Below are 23514 nucleotides of genomic sequence, written 5' to 3'. Positions count from 1 at the left end.
TTTTCATTTGTAGTTTTCTGTGTACTTATTATTAGTTCAACCCCAAACTATCCACAAAGTGTAAAAAATCCCTCTCAATATGTTAAAACCTGTTTGGGAGTCTATTCATTTAATCTTCTTGAAGAAGTGACAACATGGATGGATCTTGAGATTATTGTGCTAAGGATAATAAGTCAGACAGAAAAAGTCAAGAACCATATGATTTCACTGATATATGGTATATAAAACTGAAAACAACAAAAGAAAAAGACAAACAAATGAAGAAACAAAATATAGACACAGACAATAGTTTAGTGGTTACCAAAGGGTAAGTGGGAAGGGCATGGTAGATGAGGGTAAGGGGATCAAATATATGGTGATGGAAGGAGAACTGACTATGGGTGGTGAACACACAATGTGATATATAGATGATGTATTACAGAATTGTACACCTGAAACCTATGTAACTTTACTAACAATTGTCACCCCAATAAACCTTAATTTAAAAAAAAACAAATCACTTCTGAGACTTGTCAATAACCTGTAACCAAAGACCACTAGGAAAACATCTGTAACTGAATGAGCTGAGTTTAATACTCATTGCAGTGACGGTGAACACACACCATGGGAAATGGGAGTGCATCTCATTAGAAAGGACTTACAGGATTTGGACTTGTGTTATATGATTTAAGGAAAAGGGGCATTGCCATGGACTTGGATGTTGTCAGAAAGTGAAAGTAATTCTATGGTTGAGTATCTTAATAAATCTCAGCTGGAAAAAGAAAAGACTAGATTGAAACTAAAAGCTGTAATAGGTGAAGAAGACTGTGAGATGAGAATATATGATATTTTGTGGATTGGACAATGCTCATGTTTTTGTCTGTGGTGAAACACAAATACAGCATAGTCTTGTTTTTGTCTGTGATCATAGAATGGTCTTGTCTGGTGGTGATTTTCTGCGAAATTGTTTGTGTGCAACAGGAGAACACCAAGGCCTAGCTTTAAGTGCTAGGTCAGTTCCTGGATGTCAGGGGCTGCTTTTCTCTTCCTCAGCTTTCTGATCTGTTACAAGCTGTTCTCACTCCTCTATTTGTTCTCCCCAGCCTTTATCTTAGGAGCCTTTCTCCATTATCTTGGTGACTCCCTTCACCCCTCTTATGTTGGATCTCCTATTTCATGAATCTCTTCTCTTTGGCTGACTCTCCTTTTGTAGGAAGAGCATGAATTCCAGTAACTTCCTGAGAAAAGGTGAATGGAAAGTAATTTGTAAAGATCTTGTGTGGCAGAAAATGCATGTCAGAACGCCTTGCATGTCAGAAAATATTTTAACTTCACACTAATCTCACAGATAATAATTTAACCAGATATGTAATTTTAGGTTGGAAATCATCTTCCCTCATAATGAAGGCATTGATCAATTGTCTCTTAGCTTCTGGAGTCACTATCAAGAAACTTGGTGTCATTCTGATGCTTGACCTTTTGTTTAAAGCCAGTTTGGTTTTATTTGTGCTGGAAACTTGTAGGATTTTTTACTTGCCTCCAGAATTTTTAAATGTCACAGTGATGTTCCTACTTGTGGGTCTTCTATTTTTATCCATTGTGCTGGACACTTAGTAGGCTCTTTGTATATTGAAACGTATGTCCTTCAGTTCTAAGACTCTGTGTCGAAGTTTCTTCAATTTTGTCCACTTTCTTTCTCGGATTCCCACGAACCAGATGTTGGATCTTTTAAAACAGTCTTTCAATTTCCTTGGTTTTTTTCTCTTACTTTCCATTTCTTTGTCTTTTGGACTTGCTACAAGGGAGATTTTCTCAACTTTTCCTTCCAATCCTATTTAATCATTTATTCTGCTACCATATTTTAAATTTCTATAAGCTCTTTTTTTCTCCAAATGTTTCTTTTTTATAGTGTCTTTATTCTTACTTCATATCTTTTCTTCTTTCACCGAGGGTATTAATGATAGTTTTTTAAATTTTTTCCTCTCTCTGCATAGACTTTATTTTCTGCAAATTACATTTTCCTGTTTTGGGGGGTTTTATTTGTGTGTTTGTTTATGTCTCTTTCTTATTAGAAACTTTCCTCAAATATCTGGTGTTCCTTATCTGTCTGATAATATTTAAGAGTGGGCTACTACTCCACTAATTGGATGCTGTTTCTGATGAGGAGGTTTGCCATTATAGGTTGATCTAGCTGAACACAAATATAACAGGAACAGCTCTTGACCATTCAAGGCAGAGATTGTAATAAAATGCTCACAAGTTGCTCAGATTTTAATAAATAAATGCTACTTACATTAGGACACTTCTGGCTATTAAGTTCATAACATAGCCCTCATCTACCAAAATGAAAATGTATTAAAATACTCTTCCATCATTGATTTCAAGAAAAATCTGTTTTTGTTCTCGTACGGTTTCAGTGAGAGACTAACTTCCTCTTTGACCTTATGACACATAATTAGCCTGACCACAGTCCTTCAGTGGTTGGCAATACTTGAAAATAAGAGTGGGTCAGGCCAGTTACTCCCAACCTGCATGAACATTTTTCAGACTTGCATACAATCCAAAAAAGAAAAAGATAAAAGGTAAGCATGAAAAGCTCTGGCTACTTTTCAGAATTTATTTTCCCCTAGAGACAGTTGTTTGATTTTCCTGTGGCCTTTCATCATAGAGAGTGTCCCAGAAATTCAAGCCGCAAGCCTCATGAGAGTTTGAAATAGTTCAGAAAAAATATCAAAGCCTTAAAGAAACTGAGGTTCACTGATGTCAAATAATTGGGATGTCTAATTCCTTAACTTTTATGAAAGTTACTGATGCTTGTTCATGTGTTGACAATGTCACAAAGAACAGACACCAAACTATTAACAGTGACTCCTGGGAAGTAGCATTTGAAGTAGAGGTGGGAAGCGAGATGTTTAACTTCTTACTTTGCACACTTTTTAATTGTTTGGTTATAATAAACACATTTTTTTTCTAAGTATGGAATGGTACTTTATAAAAAACAAAACCAAGAACTAAAATAAATAAGCTTACAAAACCTGTTGATACATGCAATTTTGAAATCAAATATAATGGTAAATATCTCAAGTCTCCAGTATTAGAATGTAGCTGGACTATAACTAGAATGAATTAGGTTTGCAATTTGACTGCAAGAAGTAATAGGAACTCTATTACAGTGGCTTAACTACATAGAGGGTTGTTTTATTCACATAATAAAAAGTCCAGAGGTAGGCCCAGCGGGTAATTTCATAGACTGAAAAGTCCAGGGTCCTCTTAGCTCCTTTTTCTGTCACACTTAATGTGTATATTTTTTCTTCAAGTTCACAGGTGGCAATTCCACCTTTAGGCATAAGGTCATACACAAGTGGGGAAGGGCAGAGAGCAAAAGGCATACAGTAGCTAATAATACTTCATTCCTCCCTGAAACTAGAGGATTGGATTTATGTAGAAATGAGAAAGTTGTAAGAAAAGCAGTTAGCCCAAGTTAAAACAATACAATTCATTGCAGTATTATTATGACTTCAAACATTGGAAATAACTAAACGTCTGAGTCCTGAAACCAGGAAAATTCGCGGGGAGTTTTTAGTTGACAGAGTAGCCGGTGAGTGTGTTCCATCATATCTTCTACAAAAGCCTATTAGCGTCCCTGGTCCCAGCGGTTCATGTACTGACTTGCTTCCATTTGGGAGCAAAGCTTTTGGAGCAGCTCACTCCTGGGTCCCCGTGGCAGAGAATCAGACAGGGGGGACTGGGAAGCCTGCTGGACTCCCTCTGTCCCAGGAGAATTAACTCCACCTTCCAGAAGAAGAAATCGAACTCTTCCTTGCTGACGTCTTAACCCTTCCATGAAATCGCCCCTGATTATTCAAGTTCACGTTGAGGTCTCCGTTTTCTGACCTGCTATAGCAGTTATCTGATCCTCAAAACACAAGTTCTGCATATTGTTACCTGGATTTCACAGGACCATGTCTAAGTGCAGTGTGTGCATGTCAGCAGCTATGTCTCCCATGTCAGTAGGGGAGACTGCACAGCAGTACGTCCTCAGGCGTCTGAGAGTAGAGATGGTTTGTGAATGTGGGGACCTCCAAAGACACCCGTTAGCTAGTTTAAAAAGGCAGCATGAACCTCAGAAGGATCCTGTTAGATGACCTTTAAATTGCTAAACAGTATGATCTTCCCTTCTGGGGACAAACTTTAGCCAGTATTCTACCTTGGTGCCTACAAGTGTGTGCTGTCACAGTAGGAGACAAACCACTCAAATCGGAGTCATGTGCTTTTAGGATAAAGGCCCAACTCTAAACCTGCTCTAAGTATGCTGTCAGCACCCCACAATAACCCTTCCTGTATCTTTGGGTGGTATTTCCCCAGCAGCTGCCATGTGTCCTCCTCTCTTCTCTCTTCTCCATCATAAAGAATCTGACAAGTTCATGCCAAAAAAAAAGGCAGCAAAGACTGATGGAATGAGATGTTGCCTCACTGTGAAGTACTTTAACAGAGGACAGAGCACAAGCCAATACAATAGAAATGTGATGGTGGAATTTCTGGTATCAACAAAAAAAGTATAGACGGTTTTCTTTTGTGTAAGAACTTTCCAGCTACTCATCAAACTACTACATAAGAGTAGCCAACTATTCTCACTGTTATAAATAAATAGCTCCTATTTTTTTCTTTAAGCTATAGGATTTCATAAATGAATTCACAATGTACAAGTATAATACATATAATTTGAATATGCATGTTTCCAAACTGTTGAGTGATGAGTTAGAGAGGCAGTAAAATATTTACAGTGTTAGGATCCGGGCTCTAAGTCTAACCACCTGGGTCTGTACCTACACTATCGAGGCAAGTCGCTTAAATATTTTTGTACATTGTTCTGCTCATCTATACAACTGGAGATAATAATATTACCTACCTTACGAGCTTATTGTGAGGATTAAATAAGACCATACATATGAGCACTTAGAACTTTGCCTAACACATAGTCAATGCTCTATAAATGTTATCAGCTATTAGTAGTAAGATTTATTTTATTTCCAAATGAATGAGAAATAGAATATTCGCAGTTAGCACATTATAGATTTTTGGCAGGTCTTTATATTTTAGTTTTCCATGGCTTTACAAAGAATATTCAGCAAAATAGGCAGTTTCTGTAAGATTGAGAGTCATAATTTGCCCACCATTTTCAAAAGGTACATGAAGTTCACTACATGACCTCGAATATGTCTTTCTTGTTTTCAACTTTCATTTCCAGATTGAAGCTATCCCTAAAGATGATTCTACATTATCTGAGAGAAGGAGAGAACTCCACAAGGAAGTTGAAGTAGCTAAAAGGAATTTGACCCAACAGGTTAATATCAACTCTCATTTAAGCTTCTATCTAAGAATGATTAATATGAAATTGTTGGGTTTCTAACAGTGCTCCTTGAAACCTCACCAATTAGAGAGTCATCAAAGAAAGTCTGCCCCTATTTAATGTAGGTCTCTTTCTTCATCTTAAAATCCACTCCAAACTCACATTAAATTTGGGAAAAATGTGTTTGAACCAGCAAAGTTATACAAATTCATGAGACTTTGAAATAAAGGAGCTACTGATTATATTAATAATAAACAATAAATCATATATTTCACCAATGTCTAATTTAAATTTTCAAATTTTTTTTATTCAAGCTACTGTCAAAGTATTTTAAAACATGCTTTTATGTCTCTTCTTTTTCTTAAAGTTACTTGAAAATGCAGTCTGAATAACAAAAAATTATGTCACATTATCATATTTGCACATTCTTTTATAAGATAAAGAAAATACTTGGAGCTAAGATAGTACAGTTACTTTTTGTTTTAACAAAATAAGTTCGACAATGGAAATGAAAAAATAGTCTCAGATACTGGCCTTAGTGTATTCCTCCAAACAAATAAATTATGATATGTTCTGTTTTTCAAAAGAAACTCCTATCAGAAGCTGAGTCTAAATTAGTAGAACAGCAGATTGCAGAAGAAAACAAGCTTTTAAAGGAGCAAGAAACCATGAGAGAGCTGGTATTCAGCCTTTTCCGTATGGCTCAAGTCAAAATTATTGAGAAAGAGCAAAAATCCAAGGATTTCCTGAAAGCTCAGGTAACTGCATTTTTGTAACCATCTATTAATTACTACAATAGTTCAGTGTAGCCTCATTTTGACACAATATTCTTTAGAAAGCTACAGTTGTTAAGTCTCCTTCAAGTTCCAGTGACTATACAGCTTCTCAAAACAAGACTCAATTATGCACTGACAAATAGTCCCAGGATTCAATTAGCAATAGTCAAAGGTCTAGAGAGAGAAACAGCTAGATCAATCACTATGAGCAAAGGATTTGAACAGATAACAATTTCAGTAAGAATAAGGTGGTGGGCATAGCTGACAGCTACACAGGACACACACCATGTTCCCTCCAAAATAAGAACTAACCAGAAAAGAAGCCCTAGCATGATTTTTAATAAGACATCCCCTGAAAATAAGCCCTAATGCATGTTTTGGAGCAAAACTTAATATAAGACCCAGTCATATTTTCGGGGAAACATGGTAGGGCTTATTTTCAAGGGATGTCTTATTAAAAAGTCATGCTAAGGCTTATTTTCCAGTTAGGTCTTATTTTCGGGGAAACACAATCTCCCATCCAACTATAATTTGCCTAGGAACAACTCAAGAGTGGTAGCATTAGGCCACTCTCCCTCCCAAGTCCATCAAGCCAGCATCATTTAAACCAATGCTAGCATACCTTTAGTTACTGCTTCACTCCATGACTTTGCTGAGCTCCCCACAAAGCACCAGAGCTGACCCAGAGTGACATTGCCAAACCACAGCAACAGTGAAACCTACAGCAAAAACAACCCTCCTGCCATGCCAGCTGAAACTCCAATATCAGAACCAGAGGTTCCCTGTTAAAAATAAATATGATATGGGGGGTTTCCGATCAAGATGGCAGAGTAGGTAAACATAGTGCTCATCTCTTCTCATGACCACATCAATTACAACTAAACTACAGAACAACCATCACTGAGAATCACCTAAAGTCTAGCTGAACTGAAGCCCTACAACTACAGACAGACAAAAGAAGCTACCTTAAGACTCGGGGGAGGGGCAGAGACGTGAAACCGGCTGGTCCTACACCCATGTGTGACCATTAAAAACTGGGAGGGATATCCACAGTGAGCTGTGGAACTCACCTCCCCAGGAGTTAGGGGTCCCAGTCCAGCGTCTCAGTGCCGGGGGGAGAAGTCCCCATAAATTCTGACCATGAAAACCAGCAGAGATTGTGGCTGAGTGAGATGGAGGGCAGGTACACTCCCAGGCATTCCTCTTAAAGGGCCCATGCACTGACTTGCTGGCTGACGGACTTGCTCACTCGGAGCTCCCATGCTGGAGCAGCAGCTTGAAAAGCACCTGGGACATACCAGGAGGAGCTGAGTTCCTTAGCATCAGGGTAAGGGCTGGAGGGACACCTTTCTTCTAAATGAAGGAGCTGATAGAAGCCATCGTTTATCTATTGAGCCCTCCCCCTCCCTGCATGCAGACGCAGGCAGAAGCCACATCTGAGGCTCCATCAAACTGGCTATCACCTTTCCTCTGCCCTGCCCTCGTGATTCACAGAGACCCACCCTACAGATCTTTTGGGTACATCCAAGCCACTTCCAGTGGCTTTTCCATATAAACGACCTACCTTGGCTCATGCTGCAGACATTCCTAAAATTTCTCAAAGGTTCACAAAACCCAAAACAAACAGCATCTGGCTTCATCATGTCCCACACCTCTGGATGAACAGCCCTAAGCCTGTCACTGGTGACAGCCAACTTTGGTTCACGGCTTGGACTCTCAGGGCACATCCAAGCGCAGCACAGGCAGCAGCCGTCTCTGGATTGCTTTGTGGATCATGCCAAGTGGCCCCGGGCAGGGCACAGACTGTGGCTGAATTTACTCTGCAGTGAGTGGGTCCCCTCCCAGGAGACCCCAGGGCTGGCAGGCCTAGTGGCCAGCTTCAGACTAGGCCAGAGCATCAGGCAGCCACCTCCAAAGATGACACATCCAAAGGGTGTGGGCAGGCACCAGAGCCGCACTAAAGTAAACCCTGCTCTGTAGGGTCAGCCCCTTAAAAACAGCTCCTCCATTGTAGTCACAGCCACTGTTCATAACCAATCAGCCCAAAGGTCAGTCCCTCCCATTGGTGTGCCAACAGCAATCAAGGCTCAACCACAAAAGGAGGGCACACACAACCCACACAAGGGACACACCTGGAGGACCCAGCTCTGGTGATCAGGTAGACTGCACCACTGGGCCCCACAGGACACCTACTACATAAGACCACTCTCCTAATACTGGAGGTATAGCAGCCCTACATAGAAACAAACACAGGGAGGTAGCCAAAAGGAGAGACAAAGAAACATTTCACAAATTTAAAAACAGAACAAAACTTCAGAAAAACAACTAAACAAAATGGAGACAAGCAATCTACCAGACACAGAGTTCCAAACACTGGTTATAAGGATGTTCAGTAATCTCAGGGAGAACTTTAACAAGAGATAGGAATTATAAAAATGGAGATAGAAAACAGAAGAAAGAACCAGTCAGAAATAAAGACTATTATAACTGAAATGAAGACTACATTAGAGGGAATCAACAGCAGATTAGGTGAAGCAAAGGATCGAATCAGCGATTTAGGAGATAAGTAGCAGAAAACACCCAATCAGAACAGCAAAAAGAAAAAGGAATTTTTAAAAAAATGATGAGAGTTTAAGGGGCCTCTGGGGCAACATCAAGTGTACTAAAATTCACATCATATGGGTAACAGAAGGAGAAGAGAGAGCACAAGGAATTGAAAACCTATTTGAAGAAATAATGACTGAAAACTTCCCTAACCTGGCGAAGGAAATAGATATACAAGCCCAGATAGCACAGCGAGTCCCAAACAAGATGAATCCAAAGAGGCCCACACCAAGATGCATCATAATTAAAATGACAAAGTTTAAAGATAAAGAGAGAATCTTAAAAGCAGCAAGAGAAAATCAGTTAGTTACCTACAAGGGAGCTCCCATAAGACTGTGAGCTTATTTCTCAACAGAAGCTTTGCAGGCCAGAAGGGATTGGCAGGAAATCTTCAAAGTGATGAAAAGTAAGGACCTACAACCAAGAGTACTCTACCCAGCAAAGAAATCATTTAGAATTGAAGGACAGATAAGACCTTTTCAAACAAGAAAAAGCTAAAGAAGTTACCACTAAACAAGTATTACAAGGAATGTTAGAGGGACTTCTTTAAGACCAAAAAAAGAAAAACGATCACAAATGTGAAAAATAAAATGGTAATAACTACATATTTATCAACAATTACTTTCAATGTAAATGGATAAAATTCTCTAATCGAAAGATGGGGGACTGAATGGATATGGAAAAAAGACACTTACATAAGCTGCCTACAAGAGATTTACTTCAGATCAAAAGATACACAGACTGAAAGTAAAGGGATGGGAAAAAGATAGTTCATGAAACTAGAAATGTAAAAAAGAAGCTATGGTAGCAATACTTATACCAGACAAAATAGACTTTAAAACAAAAGCTATAACAACTAACAAAGAAGGACTTCTGGGTAATTATCCAAAGAACCCCAAAATACTACTTCAAGGGGACATGTGCATCCATATCTTCATTACAGCATTGTTTGCAATGGCCAAGATGTGGAGGCAGCCTGGGTGTCTATCAATGGATGATGGATACAGAGGAATATTGCTCAGCCATAGAAGGGAATGGGTTCTTGCCATCTGCTATGAAATGGATGGACCTGGAGGGTATTATGTTGAGTGAAGTATCAGACAGCAAAAGACAGATGCAATGTGATTTTGCTTATATGTGGAATCTAAAGAATAAAAGAAACAAACAAAAACAAATGAACTCATAGATACAGAGAACATTTTGATGGTTGCCAGATGAGAGAGGGGTTGGAGGGTTTGGATGAAAAGGGGGAAGGTATTAAGTACAAATTGGTTGTTGCAAAGTAGTCAGGGGGATGTAGGGTATAGAATAAGGAATATGGTCAATAATATTGTAATATCTATGTATGGTGTCAGATGGGTACTAGATTTATTGGGATGATAGATGGGAAGGGGCATCCTTGGGGACGAGGAGAAAAAGGTGAAGGCATTCAGAGGTACAGATTGGTAGTTACAAAATAGTCATGGGAATGTAAAGTAAAGCGCAGGGAATATAGTCAATAATGTGGTAATAACTATGTATAGTGCCAGGTGGGTACTAGACTAGTCAGGGAAATCACTGCATAAATTATATAAATGTCTAACCACTATGCTGTACACCTGAAATTAATATAAAATAACATTGAATGTCAACTGTAATTGAAAAGTAAAAAAGGGAGGGAAAGGTTAAGGGGAAAAAGAGGTCCAAATTTCCAGGTATAAAACAAGTCATGGGGATGTAATGTACATGAGGAATATAGTCAACAATATTGTATAGAGTGGTACAGTGTCAGATGGTTGCTGGACTAATGGTGATCACTTCTTTAGGTATATAAATGTTGAATAACTATTGTGTATACCTGAAACTAATATTGTACGTTAGCTATATTTTAATAAAAATCTTTAAAAAATGATTATGATATGACATATCACTAAACTGGAAAACCTGAATTCACCATGTGGCCCTGAATTCACCATGTGGCCCAGGTATTTCTAAGTGCAGCCTGTGTTCTAATTCTGAGCATGTATTTACATGGCGTCGCATCTCTTCTTGTTCTCCAGAAAGGACTCGTATCAAAGCATTATTGAGCAGTGAGGTTAAATAAAGATTTTGCAGAGAAGACGGAGGAAAAGATCTACCCCACACACCCACAGCTAAGGCTTCCAATTCCCCATTAACTGATTGTTTCTCCCCCCTTCAGAACACTTGAGAAACTGAAAGAGCTTAGCATGGTTGGCCCAATAGAGTTCATGGGGTAGCTGGGTCTCACAGAGTTAACAAAGGAAAGACAGTGGCCAAAGAGGAATGGAGGAGAGAAGGCAGCCTGAGAGAACAAGGTGGCTGAGGGGAGAAAGAGCAGAGGGACAACTTGTTACCAGGAACAAGGATCTATTTTGTGACTTCTACAATTTTTAAATTAATCTCAAAAATTGAAATATATTTTATCTATGTGTGACTAATCTATGTAAACCAAGTCTCATTATTAAATGAGCTTATTCCTATAAAAGCACTCAATTCTTTCTCTTGAAATATGGAAATCAATAAAGGGAACATATTGTTTTCCTTAAGTATTCTTAGCATTGGGAATTAATCTGTTAAACATTAGCTGCAATAAGCTGTAAGTTCCAGATGACAATAGTCCATCTTATCATTTTATTTCACACGTCATCTACATCCCTAAAATAAGACAAAAGGCAAATGGAAAAACCGATGCTGCTGTTATCCCCAAGATGGGAGTGGATGACACTAAATTTTTATATCTGTTGAATTCTTCACACATGTAGTTACTTAAATAATATTAGTTTCGTCCTGATTCCTGTTCTCACTGAGAACGACATCAAATTGCTACATGTCAGTCTTGGCTCTGACATATAGTTTCTTTTTAGTCACTCATGCCAAGTGGGTTTTGCTCTCAGTCCTCAACAGAAGGATGACAGAAACTACGTCCTCTGGTTTCTACCAGCAAATACTTCACCTTTGAACGTGTTTCTTACCCTAAATGAAAGACCCAGTATCTTTATATTTGAAGAAAGTAACTGGTGTACTGAGCAGGGGGTATATTTTTAGGATTTTAGAACTGGCAATGCTGTCTTTTACAATATTCATGTGTCATCTGTAACAACTTATGGCTGATAGCTGATCTCAGCATGGTGCTTCATTGTGTAGGAAAACACACCCGATATACAAAAGAATAGAAAAGTACTTCAAAATCATGGCTTCAGTCCCACAAAATACCACAGAGGATTCAATTCATAACATTACCAAAACTTACTAGAATTCCTCTTCCCTCATCTATCCTCCACAATCTCCTCACTCACCCAGCCGACCATGCTACTCAGAACCACTCTTTGGCTCCCTCAACAGTTCACCAAACTTTTCCTCAAACCCACTTTGTGCAGCCTCTTTTTCTTTCTTCATCTCTCATTCTTTCTCTTCCTTAATTAACCCTTAATTAACCCTGGCCAGTGTCATTCAGTTCAGCTGGCCAGGCAATTTTCAGATCTCTCCCTCTCTCTTCCCTCTGATCAACCCAAGCAGCCAAGATAGAATTTTCCTTAATGGATAAGGAATGAGGTGGGTGAAGCTGGGGGTATTCATACGTTGATGGTGATGGGCTTTTTAAAAATTATTATTTCACACATAAATTTTATATTTCAGCAAAGGTATACTAACATTGTGAAGGAGATGAAAGCAAAGGATCTTGAAATCAGGATACACAGGAAGAAACAACGTGAAATTCATAGGAGGTAAAGAATTACATGATGATTTATCTAGTTAGATGGCAGGGAAACGGATCTTTACTTCACAAGTTTCAAAAACACTTGTATTTTCACAGACTCAGAGAGTTTGCTAAACTGTATGACACTATTCGAAATGAAAGAAACAAATTTGTTAACTTACTTCACAAAGCTCACCAACAAGTAAATGAAATAAAAGAAAGGCATAAAATGTCATTAAATGAACTGGAAATTTTAAGAAATAGTGCAGTTACTCAAGAAAGGTAAGTGTTATAAAAACTATTGTCCGTTCAAAGACGTCTGTTCAGATTCATTGAACTCTAAAATACCCTAGGGATAATAAAATAAAATAAAAATAATAATCTTCTACAAAGCTAGAAAAGCCCTTGCTCAGACATCTGGCTTTACTGATGACAATTGAAGCATGTGAATGTGATTCCATATTCTTCTGTTTGGGAGCCGTCTATTTTTCAAATGAATGAAAAACTATAATATATAACTGTGCTTGCTCTATCTATTCTCATTTAGCCAATCAGAAAGAAAAGCACAAATTTGATAATTTGCATGTAAAGTTAGAGGACAATCACATATTTATCAACCAGCATCCCCGGTTGTAGATTTGAAGTATCTCATGGTCGTGTGGGAGGCAGTACAGCAGAGTGGTTAAGACAGGTGGCTCTCTAGACTCAGATCCCAGCCCTGCCACTTACTAGCTGTGTGACCTTGGGCAAACTACCTTACCCCCTAGGCTCACTTTCCTTACCCTTAAAAATAGTCCCTATTTTATACGAGTTTTTATTCTAAAATGAGCTAATCCATGTAAAAGTACTCAGAAGTGTCCAGCAAAAAAATTTCTTTTTAATTTATTACTTGCCAAGTGCCAACATCTGTTGGACTCTTTCACTTATATTTAGTCCCTGATCTACTGAGTGTATACAGCCTGAAATTTATCTGGTGGCCAGTATTGCCCAGTTTCCTTTCATATTACAAATATTACAAAACTGCCTCTTGTGTGTGAGTAGTAGAGGGGCAGAGTGGGAGGGAAGGGATTGGTATGAAAAAGAAAATCTAATTTCCTAATCAGGTTCTCATCCTACATGAAAGTAAAATGTCATTTATAGAGGCCATGCATTAATTCAGTATTGTGATGCTGTACTGAATTGGGAACCGCCTTAGCTCCAATGGACATTATCAGATATACCATCTCTGTCCTTAACAGAGCACAGTCTCCTGGGGACCACAGAGCAGTAAATGAATTACTATAGTTTCTCACTTTGATAAAGGGGGACAGCAGAGGCTTGGGGCACAAAGGAAAGATGTCCTAATCCATACGGAGGGGGGTCTGGGACCTGGGGGGATTACAGGAATTCCTGAAGAGTATCACATGATGAAGATTATTATTACTACTCCTATTGTCATTTCAAGGGATGTACTAAAGCAGGAGCTACTTTGATATGACATGTGTTTCAGAAATCTTCATTACTTTTAAAGAAACTAAAGAAAATTGTCATCTTACCCATTTCTCATTATTTTTAAAGAAAGCTACAGAATTCCATGCTGAAACATGCCAACAATGTTACCATTAGAGAGAGCATGCAAAACGATGTGTGCAAAATCGTAGTAAAACTTCAGGAAATGAGAGAGAAGAAGGAAGTCCAGTTAAATAACATTGACAGACTTGCCCATATGATCACAATCATTGAAGAGGAGATGGTGCAGCTTCGCAAAAAATATGAACGTGCTGTTCAGCGTCGGAATGAAAGGTAAACCAGGAACGTAATGTGAGAACGAAGCACCCGTGATCCTGTTTAGAAATATTGCCCCTTTTTCTGTGTAGACTTGACAGTAGGTAGTGAGGGACATTTGACATTGAGGTTTCACTAGCCTTGTGGGTGGGGGGCGGGTAAGTGTTTGTTTTGCCTGAAAGTAAGAAATTCTGTCCTTGTAAGAGAGACAGGCAAGAGTAAAGTTTGGGAAGTTGTTCACTTGAAGATCAAAGTCCTTTTCCAGACGACCATTCAAGATGCCTCTGATACCATCAAATTACTTCAGTAAAATTGACATAAATAAGTCTTTGGATCTTGTATCCATTTTTTTGGTTACAGGTTTGTTCATATTGTGATATTTATTCAGCCACTCTCTCAGTTCATTTTCTCATCAAGTAAGTAAGACCTTTCTCATCAAGGTTTATTTCTTCCAGGCTACAACTATATCATTAATCAATTACTACTTTAGGGGGTTTCCCAAGTTGTACTTTGAGAAATCTGGCACATAGATTGCAGAGCCCTCTAGTAATCTCATCTGGTATCAGATTGGTTTTCATCAAACCTCGCCTGTAAGGCTGTGTTCTGTGCAGGTACTAGATCCAGAGAGTACAAAAAAGGTGGTAAAGCATTGCTCCTGACTTCCATTGTTAAGAGAACCGAGGAGATCATGAGAAGAGCCAATGAACAGCAAGTGAGACAAAATATAGAGCTAAGATTAGCCAAGTACAGCTATGTGTACACATGTTTTGAGGGAAGAGGAGAGAGAAAGAGATAGAAGCAATTACACATGAATTCTGGGATAACGGATATGCACAGTGTGTGGGAAGCACTTCAAGGTGGTGAAGAAACCATTTTTCAAAGGGCTGGCAGGTGTTCTCTCTGGGGGAAAAAAGTCCTCTTATTTGGCTCCTGGCACAAGACAAAGCATTGAGGTTGTGTACTCCCAGGCCTTGGTCAGATCTGTGGGGCTGGAATTAGACATTTCTTACTTTGTGTCTTCCCTATAGTCTCCTCACAAAGAAGGCTCTTTCCCCTGGCATGACTATAAATGACAGAATGTTGCCTGTTTCTTAGGAAATTTGCATCAGAAATTGTCAACTTTAAAAGAACCTGGCAAATCACATTGAACAGAATCACTGTAGAAACACTCCCTGGCCATCTGCCTGGGTACTTCCCACAGGACGTTGGTTGGCAAGTCTAAGAAAAGGGGGTCTGCAGAAAATCAGAGTACGGGGTCACTTTGTTCATGCATGGGGAATGACATTCTCTCTCACCCCAGGAAACCTTTGGCAAGTTGCACAGAAACTGTGCCCGCCCACCGCCAGGTTCACTCAAAGTTGAGACACTAAACAACTGTCCGTCTCCTGTCCCCCCAAAATCAAAGTGTGGAGTTTGACTAGAAAACCACCAGTGTATATCGATTTTCTTCTACAATTATGCAATGTTGTTGTGTAATTTGCACCGAAATATGAGGGAACCACAATGACTAGTAAAACTGTGGCCCGAACATCCTCTTAGCCTCTGCCTCTCAATTTGACCATAGTGGTGTTCAGCTGATAGAGCGGGAAGAAGAAGTGTGCATTTTTTATGAAAAAATAAATATCCAAGAGAAAATGAAACTAAGTGCAGAAACTGAAATACATGTCCTGGAGGAAAAGATCCGATTTCTGAAACTGAAGATTGCTGAGAAGCAAAGGCAGATTCATGTGACCAAGCAACTGCTGCCAGCCAAGAAGTCCCTGGATGCCGACTTGGCAGTGCTCCAGATCCAGGTAGGCTAGTGTTCAGGAGACACTTCCGGGATATTTGCTGATTTTTTCTCCTCCATTATTGGTTTGTAGGTCGTACCTGTAAGAACCCATAAGTTAAACGTCTTGTTTAAAAACTCCTTGGAACACTGTCACAGGGTGGTATCTAAGCTTCAGGCAGCTGAGCAACAGATTATCTTTTTTTTGTTCCTCCCCATCCCGCCCCATGAAGCATTTTCTGCCTTCCCTGGAATGCTGACCCTCCCAAATCTCAACTCTAGCTCAACTTCCTCATAGCGCAAATTCTTTATTTTACCGTTACCAGCATAATTACTTCTGATGTTTGCTGGAAAGACCTTGGGGACCATCTAGTTCTCTTATTTTTAATACTTTTGCCCTGTGGAGCCAAGATCGCTGTTTGTTATTAATTGGCAATCACATATAATTAGACTCCTTATTAACCCATGTAGTTTCCCTGTAATTTAATAACCTGGCCTCCAACATGGCCTTCTTAAAAGTGGAATAAAGCCAAAATAGTTTAAACATGAAATAGCAAATAAAAGAAATAAAGAAAATAAAGCTACTTTCTTCACATGTAGTAATTGCAGATTTTTCTTAATGAAACTATAAGAAAAATTTAAGGTAAAAAATTGTGGCTTAAACTTTTTTCTATTGACTTGATGTAGGAACAAATTTTAGCCTATAACAAATTGTCTAAAATGTGAGGTTTGCTTTCAGATTTTTTTCTGATTACAAAATTGAGACACGTTCAGTTAATAAAGTTTTGAAAAACACAAAATTTTTAAAGAAGAAAATAAAATTCTATCCCCAAGATATAATCACTATTAAAATTATCAAAAATCTGGAAGAGATCCTTCTAGTTTTTTTCTAGGTGTACAAATAAATGGCTTTCATTAGCTCATGCTGTAAACACAGCTTTGGGTCCTGCTTTTTAAATGTAATCATGTCATGGGGATTCACAGGACTTGTGGGACTGGATGATGAATCTACTTTCATATTTTATGTCACTTGAATGTGTATGTGCTATGCAGATGACAGGATCTTTCATTTTGCACAAATATGCCACGGTTCTGATTCCAGTGTTTGTTTTTTAGCCATAAGTTCTCCCACTCACTTCAGTAAGTGTAGCCCTGACTTGGGTGGATTGTCTGGAACATTCCCCACGCCTCCCACAGGTCTCCCTCAGGATTCCTGTGACGCAGGCATCCAGTGAGGTTTGTTTGGGGGACCCCCACATCAGTTTGCACACACAGTGCCTGGTCCACTTGGGTGCCATTCAGTGCAGACTCAGGGCTCGCTCCTTGTTCAGCTCGCACCTATGCAAAACAATTCATGCAAGGCCTTCGTGGGTGAAGTGACTTTACTGAAGATTTGGAGCAACAGTGTAAGAGGGTACATTACAGAAATGCAAAGCACTTCAAGTTAAATATCAGACAGCCTCGTCCTTCAAAGTTCCACAGGGCCACTCCAAACGAGGAACAGTCCCCAGGGTACGCATCCTAGCCTGGCTCCATTTCACTAGCTTGTCTTTCAGTCTTTCCCACCACCACCATCCCCACCTACCTCCCCCAGGCCCTTTATACTTGTCTCATTCCATTTTACAGAATAATTTAGCTCTCCCTGGCTCTCCCAAAGCACAGTTTTAGGGCCATCTTTGCTCATACTAAACTATCAAGATGCCCAGCAGAACAAAAAAACTAAATTCAATAAAATCCACAACAGAAAAACTTCACTCTCTACTACGTAAACATTTTATTTGTGTTAATTGCAAATAAATACTTCTAGTCAATGGATATAATTAGTTGTTCTTAAAATATATTTTTTTGTTCCAGCCAATTCATCTAAATCAGGACTACACTTATTGAAAAAGTGAATGAGAGAACCCACGGCTAAAAACTGTATATGACATTTTATTATATCAAACCAGTTATTTGGTGTGAACTATAAATTCAGTTTGCCCAAGAGGAAAAATCATGCGTTTAACGGCAGTACTGGACTACCTGATGTGAACCTTTACCATTCTGACTGCATATGAATTGAGACCTAGGGACTTTGTGTTATCACCAGTTACTGTTCTACCAGTAAGACTAATGGGGAATTTTGTATTCAACTTCACTTAATTATTTGTCTATTCAGCACGAATCACGTGGGCACTTTGAAGGACTTGATGTGAAATTTCGGGCTTTGGACAAGCCATTTTTGTACCCTGCCTTGCAGTGCTGGATCCCTGTCATATCCTGTTATCTGGAAAAGCTGCAGTGTTTTGTGTTTTTCTCAGTCTTCTCATTTTTGCATCATTTTCAGAATTCTCTTATGCTTTGCATTTTTCAGTTGCTTGAAACAGTTTTTAATCATCCAACAGTGTAACCCAAGGATTATTGTGAGTCATATTTTCCTGATGCTTGCAATAAGAGGTCCCTTTTAGGGATCTTGGAAGTCACATGAACTATTTTAGGACACAAGAACACTATTTTATAAGGAAAAAGTGAACAGTTTTTCCTCAAAGGCCCATGGGGAAATATGACTAACCAAAGCACCACTTTGATAATAACTAAGCACCATGTTTTGTTTCCTATTTAATTTCCTAATTAAGAGAAGGAAACGTTAAGTGTTGTTAATCATAATACAACAAATGCTTAATTACATATAGGTGCATACCATGTTTCCCTAAAAATAAGATGTGGCCAGACCATCAACTCTAATACATCTTTTGGAACAAAAATTAATATAAGAACCGGTCTCATTTTACTATAATATAAGACCCGGTCTTTATAATATAATAAATATAATACAATATAATATAATATAATATAAACTGGGTCTTATATTAATTTTTGCTCCAAAAGACACATTAGAGCTGATGGTCAGGCTAGGTCTTATTTTCAGGGAAACACGGTACTTTAACTCCATATTAAGGGGAAAAAACTCAGTGTAACTGCTACTTCTACTTGGGAGTGGCCATATTTCTTCATCCACATCCAAAGTCTCATCAGTTCCACAAATATATGTATACATAAAACATTATATTGGGTGTTTGGCAAAAAGAGAAATAATCCAGGCTATTCTTCCCAGACTGTGCATTGACCTACTAATTAAGAATTTATTCTCTGGGAGGAAGCCATTAAAGCTATTTTCAGAAAGGGTTTAAATCTGTATTGTCTACCTGGTGTGTTGTCCACTTTGGCCTCTGTAACAACCTGCAATAAAGAAGTTAAGTCTTTATAGTTTGAGCTCTGCAACCAAACATCCCATGAGTATAACATGAAGTGGGAAGTAATCAAAAGGCTGGTTGTAAACTCAGCTTTTACTTTGGTGACTCAGGAGTTACCACCTTGCCTGGTAGAGTCAGCTACAGACATCCTCCTGATCCCATGAGTGAGCAAAAGCGTTGCTTAAGTCCCATGAGAGCATGTTCAGTGTTCTCTTCCACCTTTGCCTGTGTTGGTCCTAGTGAAAGACACTAAAGACCGTGGGCTACTAGATTTTAAGATTTACTGAGCAAAAGAGTTAGTTTTGAAGTTAATGTTTCTTTCTTGTTTAATAGTTTTCACAGTGTACAGACAGAATAAAAGACCTGGAGAAACAGTTTGTAAATCCTGAGGGTAAGAACAGAACCCGCTTCCTTCCAGGGAAAGATATGACTGAAGAAGAAATGATCAAAAAATTAGATGCGGTAAACATTCTTTCTTAAAATAGCATCAGTGATCCCCTCCTTGGTCAGCATCACAGATATCTGTACTACTGTCTCATGTTATGCGGACAGATTTATCCCTCATTCTTCTAGTCATTAATATCGTCCTTGCATCGTAATGTAGTAAAAAAACTTAATCTCGACTTTAAATGCTTGCCAAAAGGAACAAAAATTAAATGGTTTCAAGATCCCACTTTGTCTCATAATCCAAAGGAGTAATTTTGGCATCTTGAATGGATTAATTTTTCTTCCTGCTGGTAGTATATCAGAGGAAGGTCAACATGCAAACTAGATGGAGCTGAGAGGGCCCTTCTCTGCTCTGGGGAGAAAGAGCTCCCAGGGCTGTCTGGAGGGGGTTGGGACAAGGGAAATCTTGACTCAGCCCAGTGCTAAAGACTTTCTAGAGGTCTCTTGGCAACTACAAAAGCATTGTCTCTTCATTAAGGGGGGTAAATAGTGGTCCAATTAGGAAAGAAGTTTTTGACTTGCATGACATTTTTTCCCCCTTCCTATTAAAATTGTTTTCGACTGTAGCTGGAACTACAGCTGGCCAAGAAGGAGGAGCAATTACTGGAAAAGGATTTCATCTATGAGCAGGTCTCCCGGCTCACGGACAGGCTCTGCAGCAAAACTCAGGCCTGCAAGCAGGACACACTGCTCCTGGCCAAGAAGGTCTGTCTGAGACCATTACCTCTCTTCTGCCTTGCTCTTTTATTGCCATCTGTTTCCAGCAAACTGCTTTGTTTAGGAAGCCCTGAGGAGACTAGGCTTTGTGATGAGAGAAACATAAAGATATAAAGTGAAAAATCTAAAGATGACTCTTAGAGAATTGTGCAAAATAAGTTCGTCTTGTTCCCTGACCGAATTCAATTTACAGCGTGAAAAACCTAAGCCTTTCAATGACAATGTACAAGTTTCACTTACCTGGGCACCTACTCAAATATGACAATCATCGTCTTTATATTTCATGTGCCAAGTTAAATCCTTTCGAGTTCCTTGTTAATGGAGAGCTTCACTTCTCCATCGGTCTGCATGGGAACTAAGCCAGAACCCAGACATGCAAGGGGACATTAACGGCAACCGTTACACAAATGGGCCTATCCCACCATGGGGTGGAGCTACCACCAGGCCCCACCAGTGACGACAGGCCAGGAACACGGAGCTTCTTAATTTCGAAAGATTAAACTACTCTGTCAGGACTGCTGATGCAGAGCTACAGGGTCAGACGGGAACTGCCAGCAGCTACCTTGGAAGGGGCAGCGGCAGGAGGGAAGGACGTTGCACCATTGGGTGGTCAGAGAATCACCTGACCCCTGGGCCCCTTAGAGCCTCCCGCTGTGACAGCACAGGGATTTCAGTCAGTTGGCAGCAGTTACTGAAGCTGCTATGTGCTCCCCTCATGCTGGGCATGGGGGCAGAATCAGAGAGGAAGGCACACATTGCCCACACCGCCGTCTAGTGCGGGAGACAGAGAGGAAAATGAATCATGGGGTCCAGAGGGCAGCAACTCTTCCTCATTCTTCTTTGTCTCCCCAATGCTTAGTGTCTACTACACTCTAGAAAAACATTTACTGAATAAGTAAACAGTCGGTCCCATTCTAGAAACAGTTCTGGCACACTAGATAAATAGGAAATTATTCTAAATTTCAAGCCTCCTTTGCCATTTTTATTTGGCTTTTACACTTCCGCTCCAATGACTGACACTGGTAGGCAGATCAGTCCAGCGGCACTCGTGCAATTCGCAACTTTACCTCATAAAATAAGAACATTAAGACTTTTTTAGGCTCATGAAGTTTGCCTGACATAGCACATCTGATGTTTGTTTAAATGTTGCCTTCCTTCCTTTTGCAAAATGAATTTCCCTGTCTTTGGAGACAGTCAGTTTTTGCGGAGGGCGAGCTTGTCAAAGCTGATGGCAGTCTCTCCCGAGGGCAGCAGCAGTGCTAGGGAAATGCAGATGGTGGCTGCTGCAACTGTTCCCATAGTCAGGAAGGTTCCAGTACAACTGAGTTCTAGCCTAGTGATTCAGCTCCTCTTTTCTTTCCCCACCTTCTGTGCTCTCTGGCTTTTAAAAATATATATATATTTAAAATTATAATCTCCTCATAGTAGGCATTGCTAGAAGGTAGAAAGATGTTCAAATCCCAGATCTGTGATTTGTGATCTTAAGAAAGATACATAAATGACCTTAAAACTGAGATTCCTGACCTGTAGAACGGGTGTGATATTAGCGAAAGTTGTTTTGCAACATTGCAGTCAAGCAGGAGTGGCCTGGTCCCTTGTGGGTGCTCAACAAGAATGCATGTCTTCCCAAGCCTCTCCTCTTTCCTAGAGAGCTTACCGTGCCTCTTCCAAGCTTCCCAACTGAACAGAAAATGGAAAATAGCAGCAAAAACTTAGAGCAACCCAGAATAATGCCATCACTTTTTTGATTTTCAGAGAAGGGAGGTTGGCTAATTATACATACACACAACACTCAAGTGTGCAGTGATTGATTAACAAAATTTAAGATAATGACGCACCAAAGCTTTAAATGGTAGTCATTTTTATTCAATGTATGCTTCCTAAAAATTACCGCAGGGTAAAAGAGTTTTAAAAATTTATATTCCCTACTCCCTTAAGGAGGCAAAGTGTATACATAATAATCAGTCTTTGCCTTTTCAGCGGCAGGTAAACCATTAGGGGCAACATTCCTCGAAGCAAATGTGCACAGACCAGTGTGAGCTCTATGAGGAGAGGAGAGGGTTTCAAGGTCAGGCATAGTGTTTGGAAGCTCATATGCACATCTCAATTTACCCTGGTTCAAAGGACTGAAGGATTAAAATAGACTGAATTTATTCATTCCTTCATTCAACAAACATTCAATTTTATTTTTGCTTGGTGCCTATGTTCTAAGCACTATTCTGGACACTGGGAATATGATGAATAAAACAAACAGTCCTTGTTCTCATGAAGAGTGCATTTTTGTGGGGTAACAGATTATAACCAAATACCCAATACATACATACGTAATATAACATCAGTGGTGAAACAGGATATAAATTAAAAATAAAGCAGGATAATATGATAGAGAGCGTTGGCAGTGAGGGAGGAGTCACCACTCGCTGCCCCACCCTGAAAAGCTGCACTATGGGCTGGAAACCTTAGAGGAACCACCATGTCCTGTATCACTACTATTCTGTCTTTTAAAATCAATTATTCCACTTAGTTCTATCTTTTCATTCTTTTATGAAAAATAGCTGATGTGAAATGGTAAACACACACACACGCAACCAGAATATTTCATCTCAAATTATTGGTTATTCAGTTCATGCTTGGTTATGACCTAATGATTAGGCATCCCAGGAATTACAATCAATCATAAAAACACGTTGAGGTGTGATAGTTCCCATTACAAATCATTTCAGATGCAGGACCTCTGCTGATTGCCTTATCTAAATAAAGAGTAACTTTTATTTACTTTTATTTTTATTTAATATAGTTTTTGTTCTAGATTTATTTCTGCTGGTAAATGACAAATTAATAACATGGCAAAGTTAGGCCAGAACTTAGACATCAGGAACACTCCATCCTCCTCTCCTCATCACATCTTAAAAGTACAGAGTCTTAAAAATTCCCCTCGATGCTATCTACCTGGTAACTTGAGGAACATACCATGTTTCCCCGAAAATAAGACCTAGCAGGACCATCAGCTTTAATGCGTCCTTTGGAGCAAAAATTAATATAAGACTCAGTATTATATTATTTATATTATATTATATTATATTACATTATGTTATATTATAATTATATTATAAAGACTCAGTCTTATATTAAAATAAAACCAGGACTTATATTAATTTTTGCTCCAAAAGACGCACTAT

At 39.2% G+C, this 23514-nt stretch overlaps 1 protein-coding gene across 2 annotated transcripts in view; it reads left to right on the top strand.

Moving 5' to 3' along the window:
- CCDC146 (coiled-coil domain containing 146) overlaps window positions 1-23514 on the top strand; it is a 127146-nt gene that overhangs the window by 100952 nt on the left and 2680 nt on the right. For both annotated transcript variants that reach the window (XM_081079616.1, XM_081079615.1), the window contains exons 10-17: window positions 5228-5323; window positions 5917-6087; window positions 12346-12434; window positions 12524-12688; window positions 13964-14188; window positions 15735-15963; window positions 19505-19633; window positions 20186-20323. In XM_081079616.1, coding sequence (XP_080935742.1) covers window positions 5228-5323; window positions 5917-6087; window positions 12346-12434; window positions 12524-12688; window positions 13964-14188; window positions 15735-15963; window positions 19505-19633; window positions 20186-20323 — 1242 coding nt within the window. The remainder of the gene's footprint in view (window positions 1-5227; window positions 5324-5916; window positions 6088-12345; window positions 12435-12523; window positions 12689-13963; window positions 14189-15734; window positions 15964-19504; window positions 19634-20185; window positions 20324-23514) is intronic.

The sequence above is a fragment of the Rhinolophus hipposideros genome (assembly GCF_964194185.1).
Source record: "Rhinolophus hipposideros genome assembly, chromosome: 18".
NCBI classification, from domain to species: Eukaryota; Metazoa; Chordata; class Mammalia; order Chiroptera; family Rhinolophidae; genus Rhinolophus; species Rhinolophus hipposideros.
This window is presented reverse-complemented; position numbering and strand designations above follow the sequence as displayed.